The 12,622-nt window shown below is 40.9% G+C and overlaps 1 protein-coding gene across 2 annotated transcripts in view; it reads right to left on the reverse strand.

Moving 5' to 3' along the window:
• Positions 1-1,885: 1,885 nt before the first annotated feature.
• psd2 (pleckstrin and Sec7 domain containing 2) overlaps positions 1,886-12,622 on the reverse strand; it is a 39,739-nt gene continuing 29,002 nt past the window's right edge. For both annotated transcript variants that reach the window (XM_082547761.1, XM_082547760.1), the window contains exons 7-15: positions 12,231-12,289; positions 7,406-7,495; positions 7,187-7,230; positions 6,863-7,053; positions 6,698-6,768; positions 6,102-6,259; positions 5,406-5,550; positions 5,023-5,166; positions 1,886-4,737 (exon numbers count right to left, since the gene is read on the reverse strand). In XM_082547761.1, coding sequence (XP_082403887.1) covers positions 4,507-4,737; positions 5,023-5,166; positions 5,406-5,550; positions 6,102-6,259; positions 6,698-6,768; positions 6,863-7,053; positions 7,187-7,230; positions 7,406-7,495; positions 12,231-12,289 — 1,133 coding nt within the window. In that variant the 3' untranslated portion in view covers positions 1,886-4,506. The remainder of the gene's footprint in view (positions 4,738-5,022; positions 5,167-5,405; positions 5,551-6,101; positions 6,260-6,697; positions 6,769-6,862; positions 7,054-7,186; positions 7,231-7,405; positions 7,496-12,230; positions 12,290-12,622) is intronic.

The following is a 12,622-nucleotide window of genomic DNA, read 5'->3' on the forward strand; positions in this document are numbered from 1 at the left end:
ATGCACCCGCTACGCATGCGTCCTTCAAGCGGACTTGGCAACAGTAAAACGTGCAGGACTACTCACCCACAGAGTCTAAATGTTCGTGCCTGCGTGCGGGTATAATCCCAGCCTTAAGCAGACACAGCTACCCGGAAATTCAGCAACATTACAGCTGCAATTGATAATGCAACACTCTCTGTAACAGGCAGCGCGTGGCACAGCACACGGTCTACCATACCTGTTTATTTTTTCACATCGGCTAATTCTTTATATCGTTAGGTATCAAATTAACCCTGTTACTGAATCACCTTTATATACATGGGGCAAATGACAACTAAGTGGAAATAGTCGAGTGGACATTTAAAAAAAAAACATAACGTTATTGTGACTAATATGTGGGCAGCTACAGGATATTCGTTCCTTATAGTCTTAAACTAAGCATATTAAATTATTATAGTGGCATAGTTATGCTGCGCTAAATGTGTAATTAAATATTTATCATGTTCTTTCAACTAAACTTTAAAAAAAAAAATCACGCTTAGCTCTTACCTACAGTCTCAGCTGTGAGGCTTTATGGTTGTGTACTAAACACGTCACACACGAAATAGGTTGTTTGTTCCACAAACACATGGCCATGACCACAGACACATGCTAGGTGTGTCTGCGGTCTCTGTCATTAAGCAACCTATAGCTAAACTTTTACAGAAACTTCATTTTTGAATATGTGTATGTAACATAAACATATACATTCACTGGCCACTTCATTAGGTACACATGTTCAACCTCTTGAGTACATGGCAGCAACATAATGCAATTAGGGATGCAGGCATGATTATGATAGCCTGCTGAAATTCAAACAGAGCTTTAGAACATGGCATAGTTGTTGGTACCAAACAGGTTGGTCCTAGTATTTTAGAAAAACTGCTGATCTGCTCCAAATCCATCTATAGTGTATAGAGTGAGCGGTAGTTCGGTTCTCTGGGTGAAAATGATTGTTGATGCCAGAGGTCAGAAAGAGAATGGGCAGACTGCATCAAGCTGACAGGGAGGCAATAGTAACTCAAATGACCACTCATTACAACCAAGCCTTGAAACTGAAGTTACAATGCAAAGAAAACTCAGGACTACAGATTGGAAAAAGTTTGCCTGCCCTGAGGAGTGTTGATTTCTCCTTGAATATTTGGATGGTAGGATTAGAATTTGGCACAACCAACATTAAAGGATGGACCGATTCTCCCTTGGTGTTGCAAATATTTCATCATCATACTCTTTAGTACCAACTGAGCATGCTTTAAACACCACAGCCTACTTGAGTATTGCTAGTGACCATGTCCTTCCCTTTATGATCACACTCTGATAAAGCTTCATGTCACAAAGCTTAAATCATCTCAAAGAGGTTTCTTGAACATGACAATGAGTTTACTGTACTGAGATGTGGGATGTAGGAGATTCACGTCATGGATAAATAGCTAAAAAATCTGAAGCAACTTTATTAGGTGCCAAAATCTTTGAGGAGTGTCTCCAGCACCTTTGTGTTTTGAAGGAAAATAAAAGGGAGGGTCGAACCTAATAAAGTGGCCAATGAGGGTTTACGATAAATGTGCTCCACAATGGGTAAATGTGCAACTTAACAACTGACAGTTTAACTGCAAGGCAACACATTTTAGCAGCAACTTTCAAACAAGTGCACTGACCTGTGGAGGAAAGTGGGCGTAGTTGTAAACAGGAGACGTTTAAAAGCATTACATAGTAATAGTCATGTCTGCAGAATGTCAAAGAAATTAAAAAACACAAACACAAATTAAAAATTAAAACACAAATTGAAAAACTGGCACGGATTTTTTTTTTTAGCTTTTCATTGTTTTAGTCTTGACAGTTTTATAAATTACAACCACAATCAATCTGTATAAAAGCTTACTTTATGAAGCACAGACTAAATATTCAGTAAATATGTCCTTTACATAGTATGAGCATCCTGTCAGAAAAGTTCAGATATACAAACAAAACAAACAAAAAGAAAAATCCAATCTTGACATCAAAGTGCCGAAGTTGTCTTTTTTTTTTTTTAACTTAAATAAAACATAACAATCAACTATTTTTTTTCCACAACCCTATATTACAGCACAGGCCTAACCTAGAACATTGGGAAACAATGGTTAGCACAACAGCCAAAGTGACTATAAGGGGAAGTCTCCGTGTAAGAAAGCAGGTATTTATCCTAACAATACAGCTTTAGAAAAAGTACTTCCTCTCTGAAAGCTCCGCTCCTGTTTCAGCATTTTGGTCTGTACAAGAATCAGGTTCCAGGATTCCAGCTGTGATTCCAGATTTCCAGCAAAGTCCCAAAAGGATCTCAGATCCCATCAGTCACTGTTAATACAATGTACGTAGCAACAGAAGCAATGTGTCCGGAGCCAAAGATATAATTGTTCCTCCCATCAATATCCGCAACCCTGGTTATGTCTACATGCTTCTGAGTCACACTGTGTTTGTGTGAGGGGGGCGCTGAACTCACTGATCTACAGTTGTGTCATTACATAACAAATCACACAGAAAGAGAACGTGTGTATGTGTGTGTGTGTGTTTGGGGGATATAGGATCAATCGAGGTGCTCACAGAGAGCGATAACACCATATGTCCTTTTCCCACAACCTTACACAAGTCCTCCTTCCAGAAGAATCGGCCTCATTATGTTGTTTTCCTCAATTTGGAGTAATGTGTGCTGGATGTCCATTTTGCCTGTTCTTGGCTGGCAGAGACGGTCGTACTAAGTAAACCAAACCAGTCTCTTCTAAGAAAACAAGTCTCTCCTCCATCAGCTCCTTCTCACCCATGTGGAGGGTGTTTTGATGGCTACTTTGCTGGTGGAGTTGTTTTGCCGCCGTTCCCCTCTCCTATCCAGCATGCTGTCAGCCTACCTGACTTTAGCCCACTACGCTAGAGCAGTCCTGCTGCTATGCTCTGCTGTCAGCCAGCCTCCATCTGAAATCGGTCAGGGCCTGCTTTCCTAAAAACATCTTCATCTAATAAGAAGCTTGGCAACAGAAAGTCAAATTCCCAAAATTATAACAGGGCAAACGACGCTGCGATAGGTCCATGTAGCATGTTATAAATCAGAGCAGAGATCAGTCAGACTTAAAAACACGTTTTATCACGTGGCTGGCTTTGTCCTGAAGATGCTTTTGAGAGATCCAGGCCTGACTGTGCCGGCAGTGCTATTCAGCATAAGGCCATCGGCTTGTTTTCTCTCAATGTGCTCAACAAAATCTTTATACAAATAACATGACCCTGCTATATTTACTTCTTCCTGTCGCCTACAAGTTCAAATTCTTAACTGGAGCCACTTTCAAAAGCACGCCAATGCACACGCGTACACACACATGCATGTGCACACACCAGCCCACCCACACTTTCCTGTTCAGCCCTTCAGTCTTCAGAAACCTCACGCCCAACCATATATTGTTACATATGAGTTCTGGCAGCTCAGTTTACTCAGTCATGGTACAGAAAGAGCAGTAAGTGGATAACATGGCACAGTGCTTTTGCCCTCTCCAGAAACATACAGTTAAACACAGGTTAGTATTAGAGGGGGGAAGCGGCAGCTCAAAAATCACAGGAACACATGTTTGATCTCTGACAAGTAACAGTATTCTTTAAATCCCTCAACAGCTAGTGCCGAGGTGCCCTTGAGTAAGGCACTCAACCTCCAGTTCCTCCGGTGGAGCAGCTCAGTGAACAGTTTAAACTATGGTTCCTCTTGGCAGCTCCTGCTCTCATGTGAATGCATGTAAATGTGTGAATGTTGAGAGGGGAACCCTTGCTGGGGTGAATAAAGGTTAAATAAATAAATAAATATGCTATACAGGAATCTGATCCTCCTGAGTTCTTCTCCGAGTTCCTATATCTCCGGGACAGATATGTTGCATCTTCAGACACCATTCTCCAACAATATTGTAGGTCCATAAAGCACACAGTCTTGTGAGTGGCCGAGTGTGTAAACGCAAGTTGAAGTAAAGCCAAAATGCTACAGTAGTACCATCTGTACTATGTCCATCTCAATCACTGCTTGACTCCCAAGCTGCGGAGCAAGGCAAAGGAAACCAGTCTGTGTCTGTGCAGTCTTATATCGACAGGTTATAAACTACTGCAGCTCACAACTAAAAAACACATTTCAACTAAAGACAACTCTTCACTCTGAGTTCAAAAATTAATACTGACGATGCTGCTATAAATAGTGATCACAGTTATGATCGCTGTAATGTGCAATAACAAAAGTTAAAAGAACTGAGGTTTGGCAGGGTCGCTTGTGGTGGGGTATCAAGCACACGCTCTTCTTATCTATTGCTCATTACAGGAACTTATCATCACGGTTGATAAATTCTGGGAAGGATAGTGATGGCTTACTAAAGAATGGAGCACAATAAATAAAATGCTAACAGCAAATCCGAGAAGGACTTGTAGGATTTAACTAGTTTGGCTTGAAGAGATGCTGCTTTGAGGGCTGTGGCATTTGGTCTTCTTTCCTCAGCTCCTCTTTCCTGGGATGTCGCATCCAGTTGCCCTCCCGTTCAGGCCACCGTGCGCCTGACTGATGGACGGCGAGGACTGCGTCTTGCGGAGGTGGCACTCTCGGCCGGCCAGACCGCCCTCCATGATCAGGCCGCCCATCACGCTGGCCTCAATCTTCTCAAGGTCATCCGTCTCTGTGCGTATTTTAGCCTGCAGGAGGCTGATGTATGTCTCATACCGAGTCTTCTGCTCAGAGAGGGGCGTGGAAGGAGAGATGTGTTTTTGAAGACAAAAAGACCAAAGGACAATTAATCAAGAGTCAAACAGAAGAGACCAATAACACAATTTGCCAAAAAACAGGTTGTCTACCCTAGCTTTTAATACCAAGGGTAAATAAAGTGACCCTTGACTCTAAAAATAATACAGCAGACATGTTCCTCTGTCATAATTCGTGGTCTATTAGCTGTTTATCAGTTAAAAAAAGAAAATTAAAAGCAGAGAAATTAACAAAAAGCAACACAAAGAATTTACCTCGTATGCGAGGTAGTGCTCTTTGAGCCGGTACTCCTCCCACTCTCTGCTTTTTGGGTCAGCTGAGGGCAGATTTTTCCGGTGTTCTTCCAGCTCCAGGCTCATCTGCTTCAGCTTGTTCTCGTGACTCAGCAGCTGGTCCTCCTGCACCAATCACAGCGCAAACAGATGCCAGAGGACCCCAAAACAGCCAATCAGATGTAAGCAGATACAAATAGCATATGTAAACTGTGCATGCTGCTGAAATAGACTGTGTGGTATATGCAATTAGTACTGGATGCTGAATGCTGACATTGGTGTATAATGTTTCTTGTGGGATGCAAGAGAAGGAAGTTCGTGTTTCTAATGCGTGCCACCATCTGTGCATGTGCTTGAGTGCGGACCTGGTTCAGTCGGGTGGATGAGGACGGCAGGATGGGCCGACAGAATTTCTTCATGGAGCCGATAGCAGCAGGGAAGGCTGGGGCAGAAAACAGCGCCGCCACCAGGTTAATCCGGAAGATCCAAGACATCATCTCCTCCTCACTCCTGGAGAGAGACAGAAACAAAGACAGAGAACCAATTCATTCAAGTTTTAATGGTGGTATGTTTCATTTTAGCAGGAAAATGATGACAGCAACCGAGCAATTAAAATCATATCAAACATCCAACTAGTTATACTACACACCTACATTTTCAATTGAAAGCTTTTAAGATTTCAAATCTAAATGACAAATCCAACACAGAAACAGTTCTGAAGTCATTCGACACAATAATAGTGTAATCAGTGTTTTGAGGCATGCTGAATATCAAATGAGAGATAGTGCCTTCCATTATCGGATTATTAGTAGGTACTCCTTTTTTAGCACCTTAAACCACCACAGAAATTCTTCTTAAGAGCAGGGCTATTTACAGATTATTCATAGATCATTATGCACCACACACCCTTCTCCTCTACACCTGCGTATCCTCTTAAAACATTCATTCTCAAACCGAAGTAACATGGTTTCATCAAAAATAATGCAAAATTAAAACTTGAAAAAAAAAAGTTGTAAAATTTCGAAACCTAAAATTTTACTGTTTAAGGACAGATAACTTACGGTGCCTGCAGCAGAAAGACTCTCCAGTCTGAGGTTTTGAGCTTCAGTACGTAGGCTCTCTTGCTGTAGTCGGTGGCACGAGTAGCTAAAGCGTGGTGGATTCGCACTGCGTTCTTCAGGTCTACCTCTGAAATGTCGGTATCTGGCTTGTACTCATCCTGGGTAAGTAACAAGAATAAAAGGAAACTGTTGCACGTATCGATGGTGTCCAGATCACTACATTCAGGTTGACACCAGAGTAACATCACCTTATACATACTATCACCTGAAATTAAAAATATTACCCCGATGACAAGAAATAGAAGCTAATTCATTTAACCTTATGGGCTGTTAGTAAAGTCTTCCTGCCAGCAGGGGGAGACAAACACACACTTACACAGACCAGCCTCATTTCCTCTGTAATTGCCTTTTCTATCACCCTCCCTTTCTGGCACACACACACACACACACACACACACACACACACACACACACACACACACACACACACACACACACACACACACACACACAGAGCACAGAAGCTCACAGCATCCACCACTGCAGTGACAGCAGTGTGTTTCTATGGTAACAGAGCAGAGGACGAGATGCGGTACCTTCTGGAGATATAAGATCATCCCTTTCAGAACTGCATAGAACTTCTTCCATCCTCGGCGACCCCTTGGAGCTAGGAGAAAAAACACAAAAAAGCTCTTGCTTTATTACTATTTTTCTTTATCATAAAGGATTTGCTAACTTGAGTCAAAAATGTGTGTACTCACTGCGTTTGCCATCCATGTCGGCGTGGCTTTTCCGGGTCAGCACGCCATGCTTGTAGGTGACGGCATTTAGGAGAATGGGAATGGCAATGAAAGGGTTACTGCCGTCCGTTACCCTAGCAACACGTTTACTCCCGCCCTCACATTGCTCCTCCACCAGTTCTGACAGACTCTTCCTCAGCTCCTCCTCCTCACTGCACACACACACACACACACACACACACACACACACACACACACATTGAAATGTATTCAAGTGCACTTACTTCAAAAAACTTGCATACTACAAATACTTATCCTTTTGATGGGCACAGAACACATACTCACACTGCCCACTCAAGCTTCTCGTTCTTGATCGAGTTATACAAAACCTGTGCAGGCAACAAAAGAGGGGACTTGTGAACATTTTCTTTAAAAAAAAAAAAATAGACTACTGGGTTGGAATGACAACACAAACTTTAGTCTGTGGCTGAGAATAAATGAATAAATAACAATCAAGCTGACTCAGTCTCCTGTTGCTGTGCTACTTCAGGACGAGATCTGTACCTTTAATAAATCTTTGGGAAAGTCTTTGCTGTTGTTGAGACCTTCTAGATTACTGATAAACTGCTGACAGGACATCTTCTTCCCAATGTTCTGAGGAGAGGAGAACACACCAAGAGACAGAGAGAAATGAACAAACAACAATTTAATGATTTTTGGGGGGGGCATGTGTATGAAAAGATTTTTTTAAAATATATTATTATTATTTTAAAGAAACTGGTGCTTTACACCGAGTTTTATCGACTCCAATGTCGATGCAGATTAGATTCTGTCCACTGGGTGGCAGTGTTATACAGCTGAGGTACTACCGCAGTGGTAGTGCCTATATTAGAACATATCAAGCACACCTTTTACCAGCGTTTTGACCTCTAATCACGATGCCTCATGATTAGAAGGGAGATGTTTCTAACCTGAATAGACACAGAAGTGGAAATAAAACTGATCTGAAACTGATGTGATTCACACATTCCTCCAGGGAGGCTACATAGCAGGCAAGACAGCCCAGTTCCCTTTTCCAGCGAAAACAGAAATTAATCAGGATGTGATCTGACAGGCAGTGGAAAATGTTTTATTCTCTCTTTACTGGTATGATCCACTAATGGTCACAAGAAGATAATACTCTTACAACTTCACTGAATGATCAGTTTTCATTTAAGCAGCATAAATACCAACCAAACTTAGGTATTTAAATACTTTTGTCTCACTGAACGAAAGTATTTAAAAACCTACATTTTAAAAATATGACTTCAATTCTATTGTCAGCTGACAAAAGGAGGAGCATTTGTGAACGAGATGAGTGTTAGTACTGTACGTATACTTACCACCTGCAGGGGCAGAGAGAGACCAGGGGACCAGATATGGTTAGCAGAGGATGGATTTGAAAAGGAGGGAAAGAGATTGAGAAAAGAGAGGATTTTAATTAGAGAAGGCCTATTAAGTAAAACTACTATTAGCAGGAGGGTGAAGAAAAGCAAAGCAAAAAGCCTATGATGGATCATGTTATGCAGACCACAGTGTCCCTGTTTTTAGAAGGGAACAGACGAGACTACAGGAGGAGAGGAGAGACAGAAACAGGTCAGAAACTAGGCCGGGGAGGGGAGAGAGAAGCTGGGACAAAAGCACAGAAAGAGAAGGGAAAGAAGAAGAACTATACCTAAAAGAGGACATAGATAAAGACATGGCATTGCTGACAAAGGCCTGTATTTACACTCTGTTGTCTAATTCAGTTTTCAGTCCTGTGAGGCAAGTCAACAACCTACATGTTTTGGGGACTCCAGACTCATTTTAAAAAAAGTCCCTGCCGGAGGTCCACTTTGGCTATGTTTGTATCTTCCTGAAAATCACCTTTCACTGATAATTACATATAGCTTTGATCTGGATGGGTCGATAATACTGCCTTTGGGAGGTGAAGGACAAGAAATCTTTCACTGTCAAAGCAAATGTGAAAGCTATTTAGCGAACGTCAGCTAGTTTATCTAACTTTGATGCAGAGGTGGGACCAAGTCATTGTTTTGCAAGTCTCAAGTAAGTCTCAAGTCTTTATCCTCAAATCTCAAGTCAAGTCTCAAGTAATGTCAGGCAAGTCAGAGTCGAGTCTCAAGTCACTGGTGTAAAAGTCCGAGTCAAGTCACAAGTCTGAAATTTTGAATTTCAAGTCCTTTCGAGTCATTAAAAAAAACGAAAAAAAGCATGTTGCAGTTATATGCTAAATGTAAATATTAGACCATGTAATTTTAAAATCTGTGTTTTTCTCAACACATGACAAAATAGTGAACTTAGAAAATATACACAAATTGTGAAATTGCACCTCTTTAAAATGCAGCTCAATTAAACCTAGCTCCAAGAATAATTTTCACTGACAGTTCTGAGATAAGCTGCATGTTATTCTTGGATGCGGTTGTAGGACCGGCTTTAAAATCGCATGTCAAAAATATCATACACATTAAAAAAAAACTGCATCACCAACGTAGCCTGGAAAACATTTGCTAGTTAGATGAAGTCAGCTATCTCATCGTAGCATATTTATATGCATATTTATAATTATACGGTTCTTGGAGTGAGTGCATACACTCATGAAGTTTAGTAACTTCCGGTCACTGCAACAAGCCCAGGTACAGTTTACCGACAGATGGGTACAGGACCTTGAAATGCACCGTGTAGAACGAAAGACCATCGTACGTATCATAAGTTTACCAGTCTCACAAATTGTCGTCATAAATACACATTCCTTAACCGTTTATTAATAGGACCTTTGAGCTCAATGGTAATTAATTAGTAGTGGAAATAATTTCTGGTACGCATCACAGAAATGTAGCAGTGACAATAATATTGTATGCTGTAATCGTACTGGGCAATTAGTGATACAAAAAACCTGTTTTATCCTGTGAATAAAAGTATATGTTTTTGTCAATGTACCATAATAACAGAAGCGAAACGCAATATTGTGTCAGGACAATTCACTATTTATGCACAATAAACAAAGGAGCATAGTGCGACAATTTCTGTTCAGCGCCAGACTTGCTTGTAACCTATATCACCAATTATGTTATGAAAATGACGTATTAACTACAACAGCAGACTGACCTTTGTGGAAATGCTTGGAGCAGACTAACCTGTGAGCTGGAGTGTTCTGGGACGTTATATTTGATCTTTGAATGGCTGCAATCCAGGCCATCCGTCGCCTGTTTGTCACTTCGGAAACATGGCTCGAACAATTTCTCTTAAACGTCGTAATCCGATAACAACCGATCTCTTTACCCGTCGGCTTCCCGTGGCTGTCATGCGACCGGCTATTGCAGTTAATAATACAACGGCTTCTTGACATTTTTGTGTTTCTTTTTATCGCTGTGTGACTGATTTTAATTGAAAGCCTGCGTGCGCTAGTACTTCTTGCCACGAGTTCCCAGAATCCTTTGCGGTTCTACCCGTGAATGACGTCACATTTTCAATCTCTATATAATATGCGTGTTAAATTTTATATTTGGGGTGAAATTAGAGCTGGGCGATATGAGATTTTTTCATATCACGATATGTTTTTTTCATTTCAGGCGATAACGATATCTATCACGATATAAGCCAAATAACTATATTTGTAAGATTTAAATGTGCCGTTGCTCACAAGTAAAATGTGAAATAATCAGCAGCTTGTTTTTATTTAAATATTTATTTCCCATAATAAGTTCAACAGAGTAGATGTACTTAAGGAACATGAGACTTTTTCAGATAAATAAAGGCAAATATTGCAAACTACACAAAAGGCAGCCGCTAAAGCGTTTAAGTTTCAAAATAGAACAAACGAAACAGACTAAATTGTCAATTCCACTTAGAAACAAAATATTAATTCTAAAAATAAATCTTAGTTTGTTTTACAGAAGAACAGACAAAACTGACTAACTTTTGTCAATATCAAATAAACTGAGAACTAAAAGGAAATTCTCAATCTCTCCTTGTTGTATAGCTGAGCTTTTCAAACAGTTTTAACAGTTACTTTAGTCTGACAAAAGCCGAATGATGAATTAGTGCTTCCAGTCAGAGACTGAGGCTACGTCCACACGTACACGGGTATTTTTGAAAACTGAGATTTTCCGTTTTCGTTTTAAAAAAAATAATCCCGTCCACACATAAAGGCAGAAATGAAGGAAAACGCTGCTATGAACATGCCAAAGCAGCAGGTGGCGCTAGATTCCTAACCGTGCCGAAATGTTGGCCAATCAGAAGTCTAGAAGCCTCGGTGGGAAAAAGTAAACAAAGCTGGGGCATAGAAGCAGAACCGAGTCGTATGTGTGGAGGGACAGTAACTGTGTGTATATGTAAGCATTTAAACACTGCAGAGAGTAGAATTAACAGTAACAGTATTGCAGAAATTCATTTCACCGAAACAATAACGTGGCGCACAGTGTGACGCATGCTCCAGTTTATTGTATTTCCAGACTTGCTTTCGGCACAATTTACAGTGCACGCTACTCTGTTTTTTGTCAGACTTGAAATAGCCGAAAAACCTTCACACTACGGAACTTCTATGGCTCTTCCGTTTGACAATCTCTCCGGCATTGGAACCATCATCTGTTTTCTCTTCGGTCACGCTCGGTTGATTTTTCTAGTCGGCACACTCATTTCCTCCATTACCTGCTGGCTGCTTCCCAAACAAACACACGTGCGGCTTGGCACTTGTGCTGTACGTAACAAGCCACGCGACGTGACGCTGCGGCTGTGATTGGTTCGGCTCTGCGCTACTTAATTTGGATTGGCTGACCTTTTTTTTTTTTTCTTTGAGGACAAGAGCGGCGAGGTCTATCGCGATAGCTTAATTTCTCTATCGAGTAAAAGTTATATCGCGATACATATCGTTATCGTTCTATCGCCCAGCTCTAGGTGAAATATCAAGTCTTTTCAAGTAAACCGGTTCAAGTCCAATTCAAGTCCCAAGTCATTGGTATAAAAGTCCAAGTCAAGTCACAAGTCTTAGAACATTTTTTCAAGTCAAGTCTAAAGTCATAAAATTAATGACTCGAGTCTGACTCGAGTCCAAGTCATGTGACTCGAGTCCACACCTCTGCTTTGATGCATTCATTAGTGTCAGGGTCACTGTAGTCAGTGTTCTAGGGCAGCAGCAACAAACCAGTAACACTTTAGTTAGCGTTCCTTGTTCTGATGGGACTGAACAACTAACCAACATTTTGTTAAAGCTAAGCTTGCAAAAACAACAGGTAGATAGCAGACCTCACAGGTGGGCTTTCTATAGCAATATGAAGTCACATGAAGAGTGATTTAGACAAATGAAAGGTTGTTAATTCTGGGAATCAGAATGTCAGAGAAATACAATACATACATGTCCATGCAGATCTGTGTTGAGCAGCATGAGGGCGCAGGTCAATGTGTGGGCTCCATCTGTAAAGGGACAGTACACATGGCTGAGGTCCGCTAAATGTCACACCACTTCTTTCCAAGCACACACACTCATATAAAAACAATAGTGTACAAAATCAATGTACATACAGTTTTTCAGCACACGTCTGCAGTGCTGCACAAAATATATCTACACACTCAAATAATATCATCTGGTGCTATAAAGTGATTTGCAATAGTTACATTTTAAGAATTGAAATGCACCAGCTTCATCACTGCAATGCAAAACTATGGGCCATGGACATTTAGTCAACTGTTTTCTACATGGACACCAACAACAGCCATTTTTTTTTTGTCTTTTTTCACTTTCTGATT

The sequence above is a fragment of the Aulonocara stuartgranti genome, assembly GCF_965226115.1.
Source record: "Aulonocara stuartgranti genome assembly, chromosome: 2".
Taxonomy (NCBI): Eukaryota; Metazoa; Chordata; class Actinopteri; order Cichliformes; family Cichlidae; genus Aulonocara; species Aulonocara stuartgranti.